Source organism: Gopherus flavomarginatus, chromosome 1, assembly GCF_025201925.1.
Source record: "Gopherus flavomarginatus isolate rGopFla2 chromosome 1, rGopFla2.mat.asm, whole genome shotgun sequence".
In the NCBI taxonomy this organism is placed as follows: Eukaryota; Metazoa; Chordata; order Testudines; family Testudinidae; genus Gopherus; species Gopherus flavomarginatus.
The window spans coordinates 368,905,111-368,930,709 of NC_066617.1; the positions used below are offsets into that span (position 1 = coordinate 368,905,111).

The 25,599-nt window shown below is 47.7% G+C and overlaps 2 protein-coding genes across 2 annotated transcripts; both read right to left on the reverse strand.

Moving 5' to 3' along the window:
• Positions 1-1,759: 1,759 nt before the first annotated feature.
• Positions 1,760-2,728, reverse strand: LOC127036898 (olfactory receptor 51G2-like). The gene has a single exon (XM_050928208.1). It carries the CDS (start codon positions 2,693-2,695, stop codon positions 1,760-1,762), a length of 936 nt encoding a protein of 311 aa, XP_050784165.1. The 5' UTR covers positions 2,696-2,728.
• A 14,365-nt stretch (positions 2,729-17,093) lies between these two features.
• LOC127058030 (olfactory receptor 51G2-like) lies at positions 17,094-20,193 on the reverse strand. The gene is made up of 2 exons (XM_050967451.1): positions 20,179-20,193; positions 17,094-18,035 (listed from the first exon to the last, which is right to left on the reverse strand). The coding sequence occupies exons 1-2, from the start codon at positions 20,191-20,193 to the stop codon at positions 17,094-17,096; spliced, it is 957 nt and encodes a 318-aa protein (XP_050823408.1).
• Between the last annotated feature and the right edge of the window lie 5,406 nt (positions 20,194-25,599).

A 25,599-nucleotide genomic window follows, 5' to 3' on the forward strand; every position in this document is an offset into this window, starting at 1 on the left:
AGAGCAGGGATGGCAAAGAGCCAGTTACAGGGGTTTGATTCACTGGCCTGTTCTCCCCCTGTCTCAGTGGGGTCTAGAGCAGCCTGGGGGCTGAGCTAAACTCTGCCCAGTGGTAACAGTTTTCAAGTTCACAGCTCACTCTTGCTAACTCCCTGTGGATGGGGCCACCCCAGAGTGCCCCCTTGTGGACTGCGGTAGCCCTTCATGCACCCTGCCCTTCCCTCTAAGGTCCATTCAAGACATACCCTCCGCCTGGGATATTTAATACAAAAGCCCAATTTGAGGGTTCACCTTAATTCAGTCTTCTCTAAAACACAAGGTCTCCTAACCTTTGTCCCCATCCTCCTCCTTTACTTAAGAGCTCCCCACCAAACTCCTTTTCGGGGTGAACATTGGAGCAGTCTTGCCACAACCCCTGCTCCTTTTCCAAGGAGTCCCCACCCCCTGTCCCATCTCTTCCCACTAAACCCTTCCCCCTACTCCTCCACTTCCTCTGAGGCTCTTACCCCCAGCCAGGCCACCAGCCGGGCCGTGGGAAGAGTAACCCCAGGACCTCAGGCTGCTGTGGGGAGCCTCAGACTCTCCAACAACCCTGGGGTGCATCCTGGGGGACAGGGTCACAGGCAGGGGGCTTCTCTTGGGCCCCTCAGCCTCCTGTCCAGGGCAGCTGGAGGATCTTGTTCTCCTCAAAGTGGCTCTAGCTCCCCAGACACATTTCACCATGGCCCACATAGAGCTTCTGGCCTGGAGAGGGGGTGGAGGCTTGGGGGAAGAAGAAGAGCAGAGGGTGGGGCCTCACGGGGGAAGAAGAGGGGTGAGGCAGTGTCACAGAGGGTGCAGGGCTCCTGCCTCTATCCCTCTTTTGATTTTGAAAGGGTGGTCACCCTGCAGTGAATGGGATGCGCTGAGATTGGAGCTGGTTGTGCCTCTGTTGAGCAGATGAGGACTATTTCCACCCCTTTTCATTGCTGGGGCAGCACAAATGGAGGGGGGGAGGAGGGAACCTGGGCCTGAGTCTCTTCCCAGGACTCCTGTGTGTCATATCCTCACTCACAAAAGCAGTTCTGCTCTGCCTCAGTGGGGAGTGGGCTCAGAGGTGTGCTGTGTGCAGAGCCATGAATGGGGGTAGAGAGGTTGCCTGAATGGCTTCTTCTGGGGCTCCTGTGTTAATCATGTGTCTGACATGACTCAGTCAGAAACACCTGGCTGAGGGTGTGGGGGAAAGGTGGGTGTCCGTGTCCCTCGAATAGCCCCTGTCCACAGCTGATGCAGCCCCCATGGATCACACAGCACCCAGAGACCTCAGGAAGGGCCAGGATTGCGCCAGAAGAACAGCTCTGCAGCTTTTTTCATAGCCTGTGAATGTTGAATCACAGACGGGACAGTGACAGGCCAGGTGTAATGGGAAACAACATCCACATGCCTTCTCTTTATTGTCTGTATCGAGAGGAATTCTGAGGTTGGGGCAGCCACTGATGTAGCTCTTTAGGTGACAACATCCCACCTGTCCCCTGGCTCTCCACAGAGTCACTTTTTAAACTCTGCTGCCTGCCTTGGTCTCCTTCCCCGAGTGCATTGTCATCCCTCACCTGCTGCTCTCCAGTTGCTCCAGGCCTTAGACCCCGTCTGAACCTGTCTCTACATATTGGAGATCAGTAGCTCATGTCATTTTTGATTTAAGTGTCCATGATAGAATAGGTGGCTTGTATTTTTCGTCTCCCTTGTTGTCAGCTCTGGAGTTGGATGATGAATTGACCTTTCACTTGATGAACACCCTAATTATCCTCGCACGAAGGTGTTTGCTCTTCATGCTGTACACAATTGGATTCATCACGGGTGGGACGAGAACATAGATATAGCCCAGGGGAATCTGAAGCAAAGGAGAAGACCCCTCCCAAAATCTGTGCATCACAGAGAGGCCGATCATTGGCGTGTAGAAGAGCAGGACAGCGCAGAGGTGAGAGACGCAGATGCTCAGAGCCCTAAGACACTCTGCATGGGACGTGATGCTCAGCACTGTCTTGAGGATCATCACATAAGAGAGAAAGATGAGCAGTGAGTCCACCCACACTGTAAAGATTGCAACCGACAAGCCATAGATGCTGTTCACTCTGATATCCGAACAAGCCATCTTCATGACCTCCTGGTTTAGGCAGCAGCAATGTGAGAGGACATTGGCTCGACAGTATTGAAACCGTTGAAGGAGAAAAGGGATTGGAAGTATTAGAGCCACCCCTCTTAGCACACACACCAGTCCCATCTTGGCTATTCTTGGCAGGGTTAAGATGGAAGCATATCTCAGTGGGTCATGGATCGCGATATAGCGGTCAAAGGCCATCAACAAGAGCACAGAGGATTCAGTGCCTTTAAGCACGTGGATGAAGAACAGCTGGGCAAAACAGGCATTGAGGCTGATCTCTCTAGAGTTAAACAAGAATATACCCAGTGTTGTCGGCATGCTGGATATCGATAAGCCAAGGTCTGTGACGGCCAACATGGAGAGGAAAATGTACATGGGCTCATGGAGGCTTGGATCTGTTTTTATAATGAAGAGAATGACTGAATTTCCTACTATTGAAATAACATACATTAAGCAGAAGGGGACAGAAATCCAGAGATGGACGTCTTCCTGCCCAGGTATCCCAGTGAGAAGGAATACTGCAGAGTTCAATTTGGTGTCATTTGCAGCTGACATTATGGACTGCGCATGTCTGAGGAGTTCTGAACTTTCCTTCCTAAAAGGAAAAAGAACAGGAGACTAGATGATATTTAATGAAACATCTCTTTACTCTCAGTGCAGACCCAATTGTCACCTCATAGAGGGCAATCAGGCTAGTCAGGCATGACTTGCCCTTGGTGAATCCACGCTGACTGTTCCTGATCACTTTCCTCTCCTCTAAGTGCTTCAGAATTGATTCCTTGAGGACCTGCGGCATGATTTTTCCAGGGACTGAGGTGAGGCTGACTGGCCTGTAGTTCCCTGGATCCTCCTTCTTCCTTTTTTCAAAAATGGGCACTACAGTAGCATTTTTCCAGTCATCCGGGACCTACCCCAATCACCAAGAATTTTCAAAGATAATGGCCAATGGGTGTGCAATCACATCCGCCAATTCCTTTAGCACCATCGGATGCAGCACTTCCGGCCCATGGACTTCTGCTCGTGCAGTTTTTCTATATAGTCCCTGTCATAACCTAGTCCCAGATTTGGACCTTAGCGTCCAAAATATGGAGGTTATCATGAAAACCTCCAAGCTTAGTTACCAGCTTGGACCTGGTACTGTTACCACCACCCAAAAAATTAGAGTGTTTTGGGGCACTCTGGTCCCCCCAAAAACCTTCCCTGGGGACCCCAAGACCCAAACCCTTGAGTCTCACAACAAAGGAAAAGAAATCTTTTCCCTTCCCCCCTCCAGGTGCTCCTGGAGAGCTACACAGAAGAAACCTCCGTGAATCTAAGCAGAGGGACTCCATCCTCCTGGTTCCCAGTCCTGGAGAACAGAATTACCTCCCTCTTCACCCAGAGGGAATGCAAAATCAGGCTAGTAAATCTAACACACACAGATCTCCCTCTGACTTCTTCCTCCCACCAATTCCCTGGTGAGCTGCAGACCCAATTCCCTGAAGTTCCCCACTAAAGAACAACTCCACCAGGTCTTAAAAGAAAGCTTTATATAAAAAGAAAGAAAAATACATAAAAATGGTCTCTCTGTATTAAGGTGACAAATACAGGGTCAATTGCTTAAAAGAATATTGAATAAACAGCCTTATTCAAAAGAACACAATTTAAAGCACTCCAGCAACTATAGACATGTAAATACAAAACAAAAAACCAACTTTGTACTCACAACTTGGAAACAGAAGATTAGAAAGCAGGAAATAGAAAAATCCTTCTCTAGCTGAGAGAGATGCAGGCAGAAGCCAAAGAACTCAGACACAAACTTTCCTCCACCCAGAGTTGAAAAAATCTGGTTTCCTGATTGGTCCTCTGGTCAGGTGCTTCAGGTTACTTTTTTTTTCAGGTGAAAGAGACATTAACCCTTAGCTATCTGTTCATGACAGTCCCGGACCACTTCTTTCTCCACAGAGGGCTGGTCACCTCCTCCCCATACTCTGCTGCCCAATGCAGCAGTCTGGGAGCTGACCTCGTTTGCGAAGACAGAGGCAAAAAAATCATTGAATACTTTAGCTTTTTCCACATCCTCTGTCACTAGGTTGCCTCCCGCATTCTGTAAGGGGCCCACACTTTCCTTGACTTTCTTCTTGTTGCTAACATACCTGAAGAAACCCTTCTTGTTACTCTGAACATCTCTTGTTAGCTGCAACTCCAAGTGTGATTGGGCCTTCCTGATTTCACCCTGCAGCCTGAGCAATATTTTTATCTAGCCTAGTATCCAGTGGCCTGTTCCGGGTGCTTCAGAGGAACTGGAAGACGCTCTGCAATAAGGAGCTTGGAAATAACCTGTACCCACTTATTAGACAAACGTTGTGGTGCAAATCAGGAAGGTTTGGTGCTCATCGAAGAGTTTTTGAAACTATCCCCTCTACTCTAACTGGATTTTATGGTTATCTATATAAACATCCAGTCCCTCTTTGAATCCTGCGAAACTCTTGTCCTCACTGATCTCTTGTGGCTGGGAGTCCCACAGTGTACTTGAGCACTGTGATTTTACAATTGTAACTTTCCCACAGACACTCTTTCTAGCCCTCCACATCTGAGTGTGGTCCTTGATATCATGAGATGTTTGTAAACACATTGGAAGTCCTTTGGGGAAAATTGTAATTCTATTTATCTGTCCTGCTGTGAAGTGATTGATAAAAGTGTTTCATTGGGTCAACTATTGGGATGGTTCTATTATGCTATATTGGGTGAAAGCAGTATGGCTCTTTTTAATATCATAACAGGCTGCTGGAAAACACGAAGGATGGGAAGCAACAGCTGAAGAAAAAACAATCTCTCAGTAAGCAACTCAAGGAGGTTGAGAGACAACACTGGAGCTACAAACTGGGAAGAATCTATTTACTGTTTCTAGCCACAATACCCAGCTTGTTTTCCCAGTTCTGGGAGTCTGTACAGAGGTGGGGCAGCTGTTGTTGAGAAACTTTTCTGACTGACAGGCACAGACACCACTGGGGAAGTCTGAAGGCCCTCGGCCTGCCTGGGTCCCCGTTAAAGTAGTTGGGTTTGGAGTCAGACGCATTCAGACTGATTTTTGAAAACCCTGTTATTCTCCCATGTTACGCTTTATTCCTAAAGCTCACATTATACACCACTTTGGTTCAAGAAGGCTGGCTGGTCACTAATTTCACCACTGTTCACAGCCTCACAAAGGGAAGAAACACAGGTGCTGAACTCATTTGGACCTGCAGGGTAAGCACAGTTGAACCACAATGTGCTGTACCCCAGGGGCCACTCAGAGGGTAGGAGGATCGGGGATCCCAGGAGAGAGAAGGGTACAAAGCCTGATATGTGGCATTCAGAGATCAGAGAGGGAGAAGAGATGCCGGTAGTCCAGGAACTCTAAGGGTTATCTACAGGAGAGAGATTCTAGAGACCCTCAGCCAGTCAGGAAATAGAAAAATGCCTCATCAGACCTTTGAAAATGTTTTTGCTGATTAAATTTCCAGCAGCAAATACACCTGAAGCGATCTGGGAACTAGTCACTGATATTGCGTGCAGCCTCCTCGCGCTCAGCCCCTGGGACGATCGGATCCAATACCTCCCGTAACTCTAGAAATGGGACCCTGTGAGAAATCTTGACTCAGGGCTTTGGAGTTTTAACACATTTTGAATGTCAGATTTCTGTGTAGCTTCAACAACCCACTGAGGACTATGGACAGATGTCGGTGAGGGGTTTCCATGCTACCTAGTGCTGCCCGCCCTCCAGCCAATGTCACTGAGATACTCCGACAGCCCAGCTGATTCCTTTGATGCTGCACAGAACATCTGCCAAGATAAAGAGCTTGCAGTCTTTACCCTTAACTTCACACTTTAAAGATAGTGAAACCTGCCAACGTACCCAATTCCTGCTAGAAGGGGAGCCGCTGATACCAGAGTTCTTCACCGTAAAGGACAAGGAGTCATCGGAGAGGCTGCACAGGTAGCAGGCAGCATCTGTTCAGACAGGGAGGGAACTGTCTTTATGAAGCAAGTTTGCACATTCCCTTGGGGCCATTTGTCCATCAGGGATTCTCTGCTGCTTAGCTTCTTGTGCTCCAGCTTTAACCCTCGTCATGCCAATGGTAAACTCCAGGAGGTCAAATCACAGGGGATGCCTGGTGATGCCACCCAACTGGTCTGCAGTGCCAGCCCTGCTACAGAATTTATTCCTGTAATACAGGCTTGTCATCACCGTTTGTACGGTTCCAATTTGTCACATGGCTCACTTGAGGGTGGCTGAGTGGTAACAATGATTCTATCACAGCTGTGATCTTGCTGAAATTAAAAAAAATAAAATATAATAAAATCATCATCCTAATAATATACAGCCAGATTTTTCCCCAGTAGCCCTTTTCCTGTATTACAAACCCAGAGTGCAGATTCCACAAGGCTTCTACATGGAAATAAACCTCAAATCATTTCAATAGAAAAGGTCCCTTCCCTTCTCCCTGAAGAATGAAAAGGGACCCAGGAATTCCCAAAGTTATGCACAGATCTCAGTGATCCACTGGTAGCTAGACCCACCCACAATCTCTGGGCCTCCACAACTGCTCTAGGAACCTCTCCAGGTCTCTTGTAGCACAGATTCATTACAGATGTTCTACAAGGGCTTGCAACAGTAATTACTGCCCACAGGATCTGCGTAAAGGGTCATTATATAGGGTACAGGGGGCTGTACAGACATGGGAAGGCTGGTTAGAGTAGCTGATGGGCACAATAGTCCAGCCATGGACTGGTCCGGAGGTTTACATCATACCCAGAGGGCCGTCACAGACTCAGTCAGTGAAAACTTTGTTTATGTTACAAGGGAAAAGGACATGAGAAACTTCCAATTTCTCTTGGGGATCCAAAATGTCAGCTCTGTAAACAAAGGCTGTTGCGTATTTATCCCATGATGAGGGGAAAATGACCTATATTAACGAGTTTGCATTGTACACATCCACGCGCAGTGCAAGATGGCATAATTCTGCTTTTATTCTCCAGAAAGGGAGCAAAGCTGAGAAGCTGGGAAATTGGCTGTTGTCTCCTATTTGTCCGTGAGTGGCTTAGGCAGAGCACTCAGGTAGCTCAGCTGGGCTTGTGGCGCCACCTGCTGCCTTGTTGAGTGATAACAGGGCCTGGAGAGCCTGGCTGTCACCAGCAGAGCCGTGTGAGAGAGGCCAGCCGAGCTGAAGTGTTAGGGGCTCAGCAGTTCCACCGGCTCCCAGAGTGTAGCTCAGGGATGACAACCCTTTACAGAGAATTTAAAACAAATGAATAAATTAAACAATATAAGTCACCAGGACCAGATGATATTCACCAAGAGTTCTGAAGGAACTCAAATCCCAAATTGCAGAACTACTAAATGTGCTATGTGACCTATGGATTAAATCAGCCTCTCTACCTGATGACTGGCAAATAGCTAATATTTGCTGAATTTTTAAGAAGGGTCCAGAGGCGATCCCAGAAATTGCAGGCAAGTAATTCTAACTTCAGTATTAGACAAATTGTTTGAAACCTGTGTGAGCATGGGCCCACTCACCACAGTGCTCAGCCGTGCCCATGTTACTGGGCCAAGCTGTGGAGCTGATCTTTGACCTCAGACTGCTTTCTCCCAACAAAGCTGTCTAAGATGAGGCCCCTATGGCTGTTACTCCATTGTTTGGAAGTTACATCCATTCAGCCTCAATGGCTGCAAACACCGGTCTGGTGACTGTGCTGAAAGGCTCCAAATCATGACACCCCAACACCACCCTCACACTTCAACTACATTCCCTCACTATCACTCTTGGGGACCCCTAATTTGCCACAGACACCAAGGTGCTGTAGTCATGGGGCTTCCCAGAAGCAGTTGTCACAGGAGGCTGATGTAAGAAAACTTTTATAGACAAATGTCAGAGGTGTTGCTCTGTGGAACCCTGACACAGCCCTGATCTTAGGGTCCCAGAGTATCTGGTCACCTGGAATGTATTTATCCTCCTGACACCGCTGTGAGGCAGGGCAGGGCTATAATCCACCTGTGCAGGGGCTCAGAGACACCCAATGGCTCCCCCATGGTCACACATGGCAAAGGAATCAAACCCAGCTGTCTTGAGTCATAGAGCAATGCCCACAACACAGGGCCAGCCTTCCAGCCATCCGAGCAGTGAGAAGTATGGCTGGAATCTCTGCTGCACCAGCAGAGCTCCCCGCTTCACTGCAGACAGCAGGGATGGCAAAAAGCCAGTTGCAGGGGTTTGATTTGCTGGCCTGTTCTTCTCCTGCATCAGTGGGATTCAGAGCAGCCCAGGGGCTGAGCGAAACTCAGCCCACTCGTAACAGCTTTCAAGTGCACAGCTCATTCTTGCTAAGGCCGTGGGGATGGGGGTCACACCAGAGTGCCCCCTAGTGGCCTGAGGTAGGCCTGCACACATCTTTCCCTTACCTCCAAGGTAATAATAAGAACAATAATTTATTCTCAGTGTAATAACCTTAGTCCCAGATTTGGACCTTAGCGTCCAAAATATGGGGGTTAGCATGAAAACCTCCAAGCTTAGTTACCAGCTTGGACCTGGTACCTGCTGCCACCACCCAAAAAATTAGAGTGTTTTGGGGCACTCTGGTCCCCCTGAAAAACCTTCCCTGGGGACCCCAAGACCCAAATCCCTTGAGTCTCACAACAAAGGGAAATAATCCTTTTTCCCTTCCCCCTCCAGGTGCTCCTGGAGAGATACACAGACACAAGCTCTGTGAATCCAAACAGAGTGAATCTCCCTCTCTGTTCCCAATCCTGGAAACAAAAAGTACTTTCCTCTTCACCCAGAGGGAATGCAAAATCAGGCTAGCCACTTCAACACACACAGATCTCCCCTGATTTCTTCCTCCCACCAATTCCCTGGTGAGTACAGACTCAATTTCCCTGCAGTAAAGAAAAACTCCAACAGGTCTTAAAAGAAAGCTTTATATAAAAAAAAGAAAGAAAAAATACAAATAGTCTCTCTGTATTAAGATGACACAATACAGGGCAATTTCTTAAAAGAATATTGAATAAACAGCCTTATTCAAAAAGAATACAAATCAAAGCACTCCAGCACTTATATTCATGCAAATACCAAAGAAAAGAAACCATATAACTTACTATCTGATTTCTTTGTCCTTACACTTAGAAACAGAAGACTAGAAAGTAGAACTACTTCTCCAAAGCTCAGAGAAAGCAGGCAGCCAGAAAAACAAAGACACAGACACTCAATTCCCTCCACCCAAAGTTGAAAAAATCCAGTTTCCTGATTGGTCCTCTGGTCAGGTGCTTCAGGTGAAAGAGACATTAACCCTTAGCTATCTGTTTATGACACGCCCCCCAAATTGCAGACAGTGGGGAAGCTCACTGGCGGCGATTTCCTTCTAGAACTTGAAAATAAACAGATTAATACAACACATGCACCTTTACATATACTACTAAGTATATAACTAACAGACTTCTACATTTTAAGAAAACTTTTTAACTACTGAATTCTGGGAAACTCTCACGGGAGAGTGCATCAGCTACTTTGTTAGAAGCTCCTGTGATGTGTTGAATTTCAAAATCAAAATCTTGGAGAGCTAAACTCCAACGAAGAAGTTTCTTGTTGTTCCCCTTGGCAGTATGAAGCCACTTTAGTGCAGCATGGTCAGTTTGTAGTTGGAACCGCCGTCCCCAAACATATGGGCGTAGCTTTTCCAGGGCGTACACTATGGCATAGCATTCCTTTTCACTGACTGACCAGTGACTTTCCCTCTCAGACAGTTTCTTGCTGAGAAACACGACAGGATGGAAGTTGTGATCTGTTGCTTCCTGCATGAGCACTGCTCCTATACCACGCTCAGATGCATCGGTGGTTACTAGGAATGGCTTGTCAAAATCCGGGGCCCTGAGCACAGGGTCAGACATGAGCGTTGCCTTAAGTTGGGTAAAGGCCTTTTGACACTCATCCGTCCACTTAACTGCATTTGGCTGGGTCTTTTTGGTCAGGTCAGTCAATGGGGCAGCGATTTGGCTGTAGTGGGGTACAAATCGCCTGTAGTATCCGGCCAAGCCTAAGAAGGATTGGACCTGCTTCTTTGACTTTGGGACAGGCCACTTTTGGATAGCATCCACCTTGGCCTGTAGGGGGTTTATGGTTCCTCGACCCACCTGGTGCCCCAGGTAAGTCACTCTGTTTTGGCCTATTTGACACTTTTTGGCCTTAACAGTTAGTCCGGCCTGCCTGATGCGCTCAAAGACCTTTTCCAGGTGTAGTAGGTGTTCGGGCCAGGAGTCTGAAAAAATGGCCACATCATCGAGGTAGGCAACTGCAAATTCTCCCAGTCCAGCTAGTAGACCATCTACCAGCCTCTGGAAGGTGGCGGGTGCATTTCGAAGGCCGAAAGGAAGGACATTGAATTCATACACCCCCGCATGGGTGACGAATGCTGACCTCTCCTTGGCAGGTTCATCTAGTGGTACTTGCCAGTACCCCTTGGTTAAGTCTATTGTAGAGATGAACTGGGCACGTCCCAACTTTTCCAATAGCTCATCGGTACGTGGCATTGGATAGTTGTCCGGACGAGTTACAGCATTTAGCTTACGGTAGTCCACGCAAAAGCGTATTTCCCCATCTGGTTTGGGTACCAGAACCACTGGAGATGCCCATGCACTGGTAGATGAGCGGATTATACCCATCTGTAGCATGTTCTGGATCTCCCGTTCTATAGCAGCTTGGGCATGAGGAGACACTCGGTAGGGTGGGGTTCTGATTGGGTGAGCATTACCTGTATCAATGGAGTGGTATGCCCGTTCAGTCCGTCCTGGGGTGGCTGAGAACAATGGGGCGAAGCTAGTGCACAGCTCCTTGATTTGTTGCCGCTGCAGACGTTCCAGGGTGGTTGAGAGGTTCACCTCTTCCACGCCACCGTCTTTTTTCCCGTCATAGTAGACACCGTCAGGCCACTCAGCATCCTCTCCCTGGACTGTAAACTGACAAACCTGTAAGTCTCTGGAATAGAAAGGCTTGAGAGAATTAACATGGTACACTTTAGGCTTTAGTGAGGAATTGGGAAATGCTATGAGGTAGTTTACAGCTCCCAGGCGCTCTTGGACCGTGAATGGCCCTTCCCATGATGCTTCCATCTTATGGGCCTGTTGCGCCTTGAAGACCATAACCTGGTCTCCTACCTTGAAGGACCGATCTCTGGCATGTCTGTCATACCAGGCCTTTTGCTCTTTTTGAGCATCCTTTAGGTTCTCTCTAGCAAGGGCTAAAGAGTGTCGGAGGGTGCTTTGTAGGTTGCTTACAAAGTCCAGAATGTTAGTTCCTGGAGAAGGCGTAAACCCCTCCCATTGCTGCTTCACCAACTGTAATGGCCCCTTAACCTCGTGACCATACACAAGTTCAAATGGTGAAAACCCTAAACTGGGATGTGGTACAGCCCTGTAGGCAAACAGCAACTGCTGCAACACTAGGTCCCAATTATTGGAGAATTCGTTGATGAATTTTCGTATCATGGCCCCCAAAGTTCCATTGAACCTTTCAACCAGGCCATTGGTTTGATGGTGGTACGGGGTGGCAACCAAGTGATTCACCCCATGAGTTTCCCACAGTTTTTCCATGGTCCCTGCCAGGAAATTAGACCCTGAATCTGTAAGGATGTCGCAGGGCCAACCTACTCTGGCAAAGATGTCTGTTAGGGCCAGGCACACAGTGTTAGCCCTGGTGTTGCCTAGAGCTACTGCTTCTGGCCATCGGGTAGCAAAGTCCACTAAAGTCAGTACGTACTGCTTCCCTCTGGGCGTCTTTTTTGGGAAAGGGCCCAGAATATCCACAGCTACTCGCTGAAATGGGACCTCAATTATGGGGAGTGGCTGGAGAGGGGCCTTGACCTGGTCTTGAGGCTTACCCACTCTTTGGCATACCTCACAAGACCGGACATACTTGGCAACGTCCTTGCCCATCCCCTCCCAGTGGAAGGACTTCCCCAACCGGTTCTTGGTTCTGTTCACCCCAGCATGGCCACTGGGATGATCATGGGCTAAGCTTAAGAGCTTCCCCCGGTACTTAGTTGGAACCACCAACTGTTTTTGCGGCTGCCATTCTTCCCGGTGTCCACCAGAAAGAATTTCCTTGTATAAAAGTCCTTGGTCTATAACAAACCGGGATCGATTAGAAGAGCTGAGAGGCGGTGGGGTGCTCCGTGCCGCCGCCCAAGCTTTCTGTAGGCTGTCATCTGCTTCCTGCTCAGTCTGGAACTGTTCCCTTGAGGCTGGGGTCACCAGTTCTTCCTCAGACTGGGGACTTGGGCTTGGTCCCTCTGGAAGCGATGTAGGTGATGGGGTTGTTTCCGTTGCTGGTGAACCGCTCTCCGCTGGTGCACCTGAGGGTATTTTAGGCTCTGGCTGAGCCTTTTGGGTATGGTTGTCTTTTGCTTCTGCCAGTTCTGGCTCGCTGGCGCCCTCTGGCGTTGAGTTTGAAGATGGGGTTGCACTTGCTGGTGCTGGTTGCTGTTCCAGTTCCGGGCCTGGGACTGGAGATGCTGTGGCTGTTTCAGTGGTAGGCATGGAATCTGGGTCCACTACCTCTGTCTGGGTCTCTGGTAACACAGACGGGGCCTCTGTGGACGGTTCAGGAACAGGAATGGGTCTGGAAGCTTGCCTGGTTTGGCTACGTGTAACCATTCCCACTCTCTTGGCCCGCCTCACCTGGTTGGCCAAGTCTTCCCCCAGTAGCATGGGGATAGGATAATTGTCATAGACTGCAAAAGTCCACATTCCTGACCAGCCTTTGTACTGGACAGGCAGTTGAGCTGTAGGCAAGTCTACAGCTTGTGACATGAAGGGGTAAATTGTAACTTTGGCCTTTGGGTTGATGAATTTGGGGTCAACGAAGGATTGGTGGATAGCTGACACTTGTGCCCCCGTGTCTCTCCATGCAGTAACCTTCTTTCCGCCCACTCTCAAATTTTCCCTTCGCTCCAAGGGTATTTGAGAGGCATCCGGGCCTGGGGATCTTTGGTGTGATGGTGGTGTAATGAATTGCACTCGCATGGTGTTCTTGGGACACTTGGCCTTGATATGTCCCAGTTCATTACACTTAAAGCATCTTCCATCTGATGGGTCACTGGGCCGAGGTGAGTTACTGGAGACTGGTGAGGTTGAAGGGTAGGGTATCTGTGGCTTTACTTGGGTGGTATGTGGGGTCTTTGGCTGTCCTCGGTTGTAGGGTTTATGGTCTGTGTGCCCCCTGGGGTAATCGTTCCCCTTGACAGTAGCTTTCTTGCTTTCTGCCAGTTCCATCCATTTGGCTCCAATCTCCCCCGCCTCAGCGATATTCTTGGGGTTTCCATCTTGTATGTACCGTGTGATGTCTTCAGGAACACCATCCAAGAACTGCTCCATTTGTATGAGGAGGTTCAGTTCTTCCAAGGTTTGAATGTTGTTTCCTGTTAGCCAGGCCTCATAGTTTTTTGCAATGCAGTAGGCGTGTTTGGGAAATGACTCCTCTGGTTTCCACTTTTGGTTTCTGAAACGCCGACGGGCATGATCTGGGGTTATCCCCATCCTGTATCTGGCCTTGATTAGGAAAAGTTTATAGTCATTCATTTGGTGCTTAGGCATTTCAGCTGCCACCTCTGCTAAAGGTCCACTGAGCTGTGACCTCAATTCTACCATGTACTGGTCTTCGGGAATGCTGTACCCAAGACAGGCTCTTTCAAAATTTTCCAAGAAGGCCTCGGTGTCATCACCTGCCTTGTAGGTGGGAAATTTCCTGTGCTGTGGAGCAATATTTGGCGCCGGGTTGTTAGGGTTGGCTGGCACAGGCAGCCCAGCTTTTGCCAACTCTAGTTCATGTTTTCTCTGTTTTTCCTTCTCTTCATTCTCTTTTTGTTGTTTTTCCATTTCTCGGTGGTGGTTTTCCATTTCTCGGCGGTGGGCCACCTCTTCTTCTTCTAGTTTTCTTCTGTGTGCTGCCTCCTTGGCTGCCTCTTTGGCTGCCTGTTCTCTTTGGTAGGCTGCCTGTTCTCTTTGGTAGGCTGCCTCTTTGATCTGTTCTTCTCTTTCTTTCATCTCCATCTCTTTTTGTTTTATTTCCAGTTGCTGTTTGTGTTTTTCCATCTCTCGCCTGTGTTCAGCTTCTTTGATTTGTTCTTCGGCGTCAATTTTTGCCTTAGAAGTCATGGTTCCTGTTTTCTTGTGTTGGGGTGCCCTCCGGTGTTTATCTTCTGAACTGCAGGTTCTGTTGCCTCCTGAAGTCTGCCTAGCAACAGTGCTTTTTTCCTTTTCTCTTTCTAGCTAATGTTCAATGAAGGGAAACCAGAAAAACCACTTTATTTGCATGCCTATAAGTGCTGGTACTTGACTCCTAATGGGAGGGCTATTGTGTGACAAAAGACTGTTAATAGTCCTTAACGACTTCTGCTTAACATGCAAGCCACAAACTGCCAGAGAGAGCAGAAAAAAAAATTTCTCTCTGGTTCCCTTTTAAAATCAAACTGTTTCTCTCTGCTAAAAAGCCCTTAGCAGAGAAACGAAAAATATAATATTTCTACTGGCTTCTGGATTCTGTCTATATCCCACCGCTGCCGCCATGTAATAACCTTAGTCCCAGATTTGGACCTTAGCGTCCAAAATATGGGGGTTAGCATGAAAACCTCCAAGCTTAGTTACCAGCTTGGACCTGGTACCTGCTGCCACCACCCAAAAAATTAGAGTGTTTTGGGGCACTCTGGTCCCCCTGAAAAACCTTCCCTGGGGACCCCAAGACCCAAATCCCTTGAGTCTCACAACAAAGGGAAATAATCCTTTTTCCCTTCCCCCTCCAGGTGCTCCTGGAGAGATACACAGACACAAGCTCTGTGAATCCAAACAGAGTGAATCTCCCTCTCTGTTCCCAATCCTGGAAACAAAAAGTACTTTCCTCTTCACCCAGAGGGAATGCAAAATCAGGCTAGCCACTTCAACACACACAGATCTCCCCTGATTTCTTCCTCCCACCAATTCCCTGGTGAGTACAGACTCAATTTCCCTGCAGTAAAGAAAAACTCCAACAGGTCTTAAAAGAAAGCTTTATATAAAAAAAAGAAAGAAAAAATACAAATAGTCTCTCTGTATTAAGATGACACAATACAGGGCAATTTCTTAAAAGAATATTGAATAAACAGCCTTATTCAAAAAGAATACAAATCAAAGCACTCCAGCACTTATATTCATGCAAATACCAAAGAAAAGAAACCATATAACTTACTATCTGATTTCTTTGTCCTTACACTTAGAAACAGAAGACTAGAAAGTAGAACTACTTCTCCAAAGCTCAGAGAAAGCAGGCAGCCAGAAAAACAAAGACACAGACACTCAATTCCCTCCACCCAAAGTTGAAAAAATCCAGTTTCCTGATTGGTCCTCTGGTCAGGTGCTTCAGGTGAAAGAGACATTAACCCTTAGCTATCTGTTTATGACACTCAGACAGAAGTATTTAAAACAATAGCCTCCTTTGTGGGGTCGCATTAATCCAGTCTTCTCTAAAACTCAAGATTTCCTACCCTCTGGCCACATCCTTCCCCTTTTCTCAGGAACCGCCCCACCAAACTCTTTTTTGGGGTGGGAATCAGTTCAGGCTTGCTGCAACCCATGCTCCTTTTCTGCAGAGGCCCTCCCATGTGCCCCATCTCTTCCCACTAGGCCCCTCCCCCTACTCCACTTCCCATGAGGCTCTGCCCCCCTGGCCAGGCCACAAGCTGGACCATGGTAAGAGCTATCCTGGGAGCCAAGGCTGGGGTGGGGAGCCCCAGATTCTCCATCTCCCCTGGGGTGCATCCTGTGAGGCAGAGACACAGGCTGGAGGCTTCTGTTGAGCCCTCCAGCCCTCTGTCCAGGGCAGGTGGAGGATCTGGTGGTCCTCACAGTGGTTCTAGCTCCCTGGACACATTTCACCATGGCCCAGCTATAGCTTCTGGCCTGGAGAGTGGGTGGAGCCTTGGGGGAAAAGGGGAGCAGGGGGTGGGGCCTCACGGGGGAAGAAGAGGGGTGGGGCAGTGTCACAGAGGGAGTGGGGCTCCTGCCTCTGTCCCTTTTCTGATTTTTAAAAGGTGGTCACCCCGCAGTGAATGAGAAGGGCAGATAGGCACTAGCTGTGACTCTGTGGGGGAGATGAGGACCGTTTCCACCCCTCTTCCCTGCTGGGGCAGCACAAATGGGGGGAGGAGGAAGGAACCTAGGTCTGAGTCTCTTGCCAGGACTCCTGTGTGTCAGGCCTTCACTCACACATGCCACTCTGCTATGTCTCGGAGGGAAGCGTCCTCAGATGTGTGTTGTGTGCAAAGCCTTGAATGGAGGTCGGGGGCTGCCTGAATGGCTTCTCCCGGGACTCCTGCGTTAATCATGTGTCTGAGATGACACTGTCACAAAGACCTGGCTGAGGGCATAGGGGAAGGGTGAATGTCTGTGCCCTTTCAGTAGCCCCTGGCCACAGCTGCTGCAGTTCTCATAGATCACACAGCACCCAGAGCGCTCGGGAAGGGCCAGGGGTGTGACTGCAGAACAGCTCTGCAGCCTTTTTTATGGCCTGTGGATGTTTAACCAGAGACAGGACAGTGACAGGCCAAGTGTAATGGGAAACAACATCCACATCCCTTCTCTTTATTGACTGTATTGAGAGGAATTATGAGGTTGGAGCAGCCACTGATGTGGCTCTTTATGGGCCAAGATCCCACTAGTTCCCTGGCTTTCCGTGAACAAAGTCACTTTTAAAACGCTGCTGCCTGCCTTGGCTTCCTTCTCCCATTGCACTGTCCTCCCTCACCAGCCCCTCTCCCATTGTTCCAGGTCTTAGACCCTCTCTGAACCTGTCTCTACATAGCACGGATCAGTATCTCATGTTGTCTCAGGTTTAAGGGTCCAGGACGGAATAGGTGGCCCATATTTTTCGCATCCTGTGTCACCAGTTTTGGAGCTGGATGATGAACTGACTCTTCACTTGATGAACACCCTGATTATCCTCTCACGAAGGTGTTTGCTTTTCACGCTATACACAATTGGGTTCATCAGAGGTGGGATGAGCAGGTAGACGTAGCCCAGGAGAATCTGAAGCAAGTGAGAAGAGTCCTCCCCGAATCTATGTACCATGGAAAGGCCGATCATTGGCATGTAGAAGAGCAGGACGGCACAGAGGTGGGAGATGCAGGTGTTCAGGGCCCTAAGACACTCCACTTGGGTCGTGATGCTCAGCACTGTTTTAAGGATCATCACATAAGAGAGGAAGATGAGCAGCGAGTCCAACCCCACTGTCAAGAGTGCAACCGACAAGCCATAGATACTGTTTACTCTGATATCCGAACAAGCCATCTTCATGACGTCCTGGTTTATGCAGTAGCAATGGGAGAGGATATTGGATCGACAATATTGGAACCGTTGAAGAAGAAAAGGGAGCGGGAGAATTACAGCCACCCCTCTTAGCACACACACCAGTCCCATCTTGCCTATTCTCGGCAGAGTTAAGATGGAGGCATATCTCAGTGGGTTACGGATCGCGATGAAGCGGTCAAAGGCCATCAACAAGAGGACAGAGGATTCAATGCATTCGAGCAAGTGGATGAAGAACAGCTGGGCAAAACAGGCATCAAAGCTGATCTCCCTAGAGTTAAAAAAGAATATACCCAGTGTCGTTGGCATGGTGGATATCGATAAGGCAAGGTCTGTGATGGCCAACATGGAAAGGAAAATATACATTGACTCATGGAGGCTTGGATCTGTTTTTATAATGAACAGAATGACTGAATTTCCTACTATCGAAATAAGATACATTAAGCAGAAGGGGATAGAAATCCAGAGATGGATGTCTTCCTCACCTGGGAACCCGGTGAGAAGGAACACTGCAGAGTTGAATTTGGTGTTATTGACAGCTGACATAATGTACTGGGCAGGTCCGAGGAGTTCTGAACTTTCCTTCCTAAAAGGAAAAAGGACAGGAGATTGGATGACATTTAGCGAGACATCTTTCTGCTCTCAGTGCAAGTCTAGAGACTCCCAGGAGCTCAAGGAAGATCAGCAAAAACATAGTCTTGGATTTACACAATAAATAGGCAGATGGACATTGCCAGAGTGGATCAGACCCGTAGTTTATCTAACCTAGTATCCAGTGGCCAGTTCCAGATGCTTCAGAGGAAATGGAAGACACCCTGCAATAGGCAGCTTTCAAATAACCTGCATCCACTAATTAGACAAATTTTGCAGTGCAAATCAGGAACGTTTAGAGCCCATCAGAGGGTTTTTGAAACAATCTTCACTACTTTGGTTGGATTTTCTGTTTATCTATATAAACATCCAGTCCCTCTTTGAATCCTGCTAAACTCTTGGCCCCATTGATGTAAATACATTGCAAATGCATGGGTTAAACTGTCACTGTATTTATCTGTCCTGCACTGAAGCTATTTATAAATGTGTTTCATTGCCATATTATATATATATATATATTCTCCACTCCTGAGAGTCCAAATGAAGCCACTGCCTCTTTGCAGTACATGATATACATTCTTCTTAGGCAGAAGTTCTTAATTTAATATCATTGACTTGAATGGCAACGCTCCAGATTTACAAGTATAAATTCAGTCAGAACTGGGCTCTGTTAACTTTCCCTTTCCAAATTTTCCCAGTGATATGCTCTGATCATCAAAAATCCCTCCAAGAGGAACTGAAGTGCTTTGCCTGGCCAATGTTGACTGAATCCAGAGTTCAATCATCCTACAGCCTTCTCTTCATCCTCACTTCATCCTCTTCTCATGGAATGGTCTGTAGATATTTGGCATGTTACAAGCTAACACAGACAGTTACTTCAGTTGGGCAGGTGTGGAGTTAGTGTCACATATGGGTGAATAGTGAAAACACTAGGTTTGCACTAATATCCAGTTGAGTGTGCACTTTACTTTACCATTCTTGTGTAAGCAGTGATGGACGTAAATTACATATAAACACTCTTAGGCTTGGTCTACACTATGCATTGAAACCGAATTTAGCAGCGTTAAACCGATTTAACGGTGCACCCGTCCACACTATGAGGCCCTTAATATCAATGTAAAGGGCTCTTTAAATCGGTTTCTGTACTCTTCCCAAATGAGAGGAGTAGCGCTAAAATCGGTATTACCATATCGGATTAGGGTTAGTGTGGCCGCAAATCAACGGTATTGGCCTCCGGGCGGTATCTCACAGTGCACCACTGTGACCTCTCTGGACAGCAATCTGAACTCGGATGCAGTGGCCTGGTAAACAGGAAATGCCCCGCAAACTTTTGAATTACATTTCCTGTTTGCCCAGCATGGAGCTCTGATCAGCACGGGTGGCGATGCAGTCCCAAATCCAAAAAGAGCTCCAGCATGGACCGTACGGGAGATACTGGATCTGATCGCTGTATGGGGAGACAAATCTGTTCTATCAAAGCTCTGTTACAGAAGACGAAATGCCAAAGCGTTCGAAAAAAATCTCCATGCTACACAGTGCTGCGTGACAAGCGTAACGGAAAGCCAAAGAATCAAATGGACGCTCATGGAGGGAGGGAGGGAGTACTGAGGACTCCAGCTATCCCACAGTCCACAGCAGTCTCCGAAAAGTATTTGCATTCTTGGCTGAGTTCCCAATGCCTGTAGGTTCAAACACATTGTCCAGCCTGGTTCAGGGTATAGTTCATCAATTTTACTCCCTCCCCCCACCATGTGAAAGAAAAGGGAAAGAAATCGTTTCTTGACTTTTTTCAATGTCACCCTATGTCTACTGAATGCTGGTGGTAGACGCGATGCTGCAGCAGTGAAGAGCAGTATCCACTCCTCTCCCTTCCCTGGTGGCAGATGGTACAATGTGAATGATATCTGTTGTTACTATCAGCCTGTGAGTGCTCTTGGCTTGCCTCAGGTGAGGTTGGCTGAGGGTGCCTGGGTAAAAACAGGAATGATTCCTGGTTATTCCCAGTAGATGATACAGAATGGCTGATAACTGTTTTCATCATAGCAACTGGGGGCTGAGCTCCATCAGTCCCCTTCCTTTCCTGTGTAAAGAAAAGATTCTGTACTGCCTGGACTATCATATCAGCGGGATGCTGGGCTCCTCTCCCCCGCACTGCTTAATATCCTGCCTGGACTGTCATAGCACCAGGAGGCTGCCTCCCCCTCATTTTATCTCACTAACAAGTCATTGTTTCTTATTCCTGCATTCTTTACAACTTCATGACACAAATGGGGGGACACTGCCATGGTAGCCCAGGAAGGTTGTGGGAGGAGGGAAGCAACAGATGGGGTTGTTGCAGGGGCACCCCCGGTGAATGGTATGTAGCTCATCATTTCTGTGGGATCTGGCATGGAGCAGATGTGCTCTGTGATACACTGGTTCTCTAGCACACTTGCCCCATATTCTAGGCAGGACTGACTCTATTTTTAGAAACCATAAAGAAGGAATTGACTCAGGGAGTCATTCCCAGCTTTGCCTTTGCACCCCCCGGCCAATCTCAGCCAGGGGCACCCATGATAGCAGTAGACAGCATAGAAAGACAGATAACCATCATTTCATTGCCCATTTACACCGGCAGCAGACAGTACAGAATGACTGATAACCATCTCTGCTATCATGCAAAAGCAAATGAATGCTGCTGTGTAGCGCTGGAATATCGCTTCTGTACGCGGCATCCAGTACACATACGGTGACTGTAAAAAAAAAAAAAAGCTGAACGGGCTCCATGGTTGCCGTGCTATGGCATCTGCCAGGGCAATCCAGGGGAAAAGGGCGCAAAATGATTGTCTGCTGTTACTTTCCCGGAGGAAGGAATGACTGACGGCATTTACCCAGAACGACACGCGACAATGATTTTTGCCCCATCAGCCACTGGGCTCTCAACCCAGAATTTTAAGGGACGGGGGAGACTGTGGGAACTATTGGATAGCTATGGGATAGCTACCCGCAGTGCAATGCTCCGGAAATAGACACTAGCCTCGGACCATGGACGCACACCTTCGAATTAATGTACTTAGTGTGGCCACGTACACTCGACTTTATACAATCTGTTTTATAAAACCGGTTTATGTAAAATCGGAATAATCCCATAGTGTAGACGTACCCTTACACTCCCCTTTCCTGCACCTGAGCTCTTCTCTGCTGAAACACAGAACAGCAGTTCTGTTGTCTCATGACTCTTTGGAAAGTCTTGCACAGGTATAGTAGAGGGACTGTGTTCTTGACCCTGAATGTGAGTGTTTGAAACAGCTACTGGTCAGTTACCAGGTGACAGCATTATACAGTTGTTCCACTGAACAAAGAGTTAATAGCACAAACCCATTGCAAATAGTATGTGGCGTATTGTAGCTCCTCTGACTCTTAGTTAGTAGCTGACTGGTTCTCCTCAGGTTCTGTTCTGTCAGGCTGTAGCCTGTATCTGGAGTGGTAACAGGCATTGAGGTCAGTATAATTATTTTTCATTCCTTGAGCTCTCACGCTGTGGTAGATAGTACAACCAGCAGCTGTTATTCAAGCACAATAAGGGTTTGCAGGAAGTGGATTTCAAAGTCAAATGCATGGAGTACACATGGAAATTGAACGTCATTTCACACATAAAAATAGTCTGTCGCACTCTCTCTCTCTCTCTCTCTCTTTCTGAGTGTCTCTGTCCTGTATTCCTAAAATGCGTGGCACCCAAAATTAGTACTGGGAGAGATATGGAGCTGAGATGCCATAATGAATGTGTAGGTTAAACCGAGTTCTTGGGATGTTTGCTTATAGCTATATTGGGTTAACTACTGGGATGTTTGTCTTATGGCTATATTGGGTGAAACCGCTATGGCTCTTCTTAATTTAAAAACAGGCTGCTGGAAATCATGAAGGAAGGGAAGCAGCAGCTGAAGAAGAACTATCTCTCAGTGAGCACTTCATGGAGGTTGAGAGGCAACAGCGGAGCTACAGGCTGGGAAGAGTCTATTTCCATGCTCTAGCCACGTTATCCAGCTTTTTTTCTTAGTTCTGGGAGTCTGTAGAGAGGTGGAGCAATTGTTGCAGAGAAACTTTTCAGACTGACAGGCACAGACACCACTGAGAAAGTCTGAAGGCCCTCGGCCTGCCTGGTTCCCCATTAGAGTGGTAGGGTTTGGGAGTCTGACAAAACAGACTGTTCCTTGAAAACCCTCTTATTCTCCCATGTTACGCTTTATTCCTACAGTTCACATTACACACCACTTTGGTTTCAGAAGGCTGGCTGGTCACTCATCTCACCACTGCTCACAGCCTCTCAAAGGAAAGAACCACAGGTGCTGAACCCACTCGGACCTGCAGGGCAGGCACAGTCAAATTGCAGTGTGCTGTAGCCCAGGGGCCAATATGAGGGTGGGAGCATCAGAGGATGCCAACCCACGGCCTGACATGCGGCACTCAGAGACTCAGAGATGCCGGAAGCCCTGGGAACGCTAAGGGACATCTACAGGACAGAGATTCTGGAGCCCTCAGCCAGTCAGGAAATAGAAATATGCCTCATCAGATCTTTCATCACAGAGCAATAAGCTCTGAATTCCTGCCTTCACAATTAAACTGGAGAATAAAACCTTTGAAAATGTGTTTGTGAATAAATTTCAAGCAGCAAATAAACCTGAGGCAACTGGGGAACTAATCACTGTTATTCTGTGCGGTCTCCTTGCACTCAGCCCCTGTCAGGATCGGGCCCAAAGCACACGGCACCAGTAGAAATGGGACGCCCTTGAGAAATCTTCATAGACTCATAGACTTTAAGGTCAGAAGAGACCAGTATAATCATCTAGTCTGACCTCCTACACAATGCAGGCCACAAAATCTCACCCACTCACAGAATCTCATCTACTCCATTATACAAGTTAAAGTCTCCCATGATCACACAGCCCCCATTAGTGTTTACTTCATTAAAAACATTAAAGAGGTCTCTATCCATATCCAAATCAGATCCCGGTGGCCTGTAGCACACCCCAAGCACTATCTCAGGGGAGGCTCTAGTAGCTTTCTTTCCCAATGTGATTTTTGCCCAGACAGACTCTGTCTTATCCATTCCATCACTTCTTATTTCTTTATAGTTAACCTCATCCTTGATATACAATGCTACTCCAACACCTTTGCTTTTATTTCTGTCTTTCCTAAACAGCACATAACCTTCAATACCTGTACTCCAGTCATGAGTACTATTCCACCATGTTTCTGTTATCCCTATAATATCCGGTTTCACTTCCTGCACCAGTAGCTCTAGTTCCTCCATTTTGTTACCTAGGCTCCTCACATTAGTGTACAGACATCTTAATTTTTGCCGTTTGGCTTCACTGACATTCTTTACCCGGTTAAGCACAGACATTCTACCACCACCATCACCTGCTAGACTGGTATCTTCCCATACCCTTCCTCCTTATGCCCATTCTTCTGCCCGTGGTTGTATCCTCTCTTACTTTGTTTTCTTCCCTCTCAATGTTAAATTCTGGTGTGGAGATTACCTGGACATCTCCCAACCGTCTCCCCCAAATGCCTAGTTTAAAGCTCTCTTAATCAGTTGTGCCAGCCTCCATCCTAGAAGTCTATTTCCCTCCTTACTCAGGTGAAGTCCATCCCAAGAGAACAATCCTCTGTCCATGAATGCTTCCCAGTGGCCGTACATCCCAAAGCTCTCCTTATAGCACCACTACCTGAGCCATCTGTTTATCACCATAATCTTGTCACATCATTGTTGCCCTTCTCTAGGAACAGGCAAAATCCTACTGAAGATCACCTAAGCCTTGATTTCCTTAAGCGTCTTCCTCAGTCTGGCATAGTCTCTCTTGATACATTCCAGCGAAAATCTAGCCATATCATTCGTTCTCACATGAAATAGAATCAACGGATACTTTCCCGCTCCTGTTAGGATCCTTTTCAGCCTCAGGTCCACATCCCGTGTCTTAGCACCCGGCAGACAGCACACCATTCTGTTCTCTGGATCAGCTCTAGTTACAGGCCTGTCTATTCTTCTCAGTAAGGAGTCCCCAGTCACGTAGACCTGCTTTTTCCTGGTGACAGTGTGATTCTCCGGTCTATACCCTGCTACCACTGGCTGCAAGTCCTCTTGATTCCTATTTACCCTTGCAATCCTCCGCAACCCATCACGTACCCTCCTGGGGCTCATATTTGGTGTTGTCTCCATTGACTCTTCCCCTCCTCCTGTAGGACTAACAGCTCTTCTCTTTTTCCTTGCCCTCTCATAGATTCATAGATTCTAGGGTCAGAAGGGACCAATGTGATCATCTAGTCCGACTCCCTGCACAAAGCAGTCCACAGAACCCTACCCATCCAGTTCTATAACAAACCCCTAAACCTATGCCAGAGTTACTGAAGTCTTCAAATTGTGGTTTGAAGACCTCAAGTTGCAGAGAATCCACCAGCAAGTGACCCATGCCCTACGCTGCAGGGGAAGGCGAAAAACCTCCAGGGCCTCTGCCAATCTGCCCTGGAGGAAAATTCCCTCCCGACCCCAAATATGGCGATCAGCTAAACCCTGAGCATGTGGTCAAGACTCACCAGCCAGCACTCAGAAAAGAATTCTCTGCAGTAACTCAGATCCCATCCCATCCAACATCCCATCACCAACCACTGGGCATACTTATCTGGCGATAATCAAAGATCAATTGCCAAAATTAGACTCTCTCATCAAATCATCCCTTCCATAAACTTATCAAGCTTAATCTTAAAGCCAGATATGTCTTTTGCCCCCACTACTCCCCTTGGAAGGCTGTTCCAGATTTTCACTCCTCTAATGTTAGAAACCTTCGTCTAATTTCAAGTCTAAACTTCCTAGTGCCCAGTTTATACCCATTCGTTCTTGTATCTCATCTCATCTTCAGCGACCACCTGCTGTGCAACTTCTTCATTTTCCAACTCTGCAAACCTGTTCCTGAGATCTATTTCTCCTTCACTGGCTCGTCTTTTCCTCTGCCTGGTTCTCTTAGTCACATGCTTCCATCGTCCACTTTTCTCACCCAGCAGTCTTTCCTCAGAATTCTTTGGTCCTGTTTCCATCTGCAAGTCTGAGCTTATCCCTTCAGCCTCTTCACATCTTTGCTCCATCATCTGCTCGAACCCCCTTCTAAACTCAACTAGAGTTTCCACCTCTCTCTCCAGTCCTTGGATCTTTTCTTCCATCAGCTCTATCAGGCGGCACTTCATGCAGACGAAACTCTTTTCAGGTACCACCTCCAGGATCATGTACATGCCGCAGCTTCCACATCCAGTCATCCTCATTGTGTCTTTCACTGCTGCCTCTGTATCAGTCATAGCCTTCCCACCTAAAACCTGTTAGTCCAAGAAACACAAACCAAAACAAACCCCCAACAGGCACCAGAACATGGGCAGACCACAACTCACTCCCTTCACTAGCCTGTCAGTTCCTCTGCCTAGGTCTCTAAGTCTCCCCCACGAACTCCCCCTGTAAACTCCCACTGAAACTCCCCTGATTACAGCTCTGTTTGCTGGC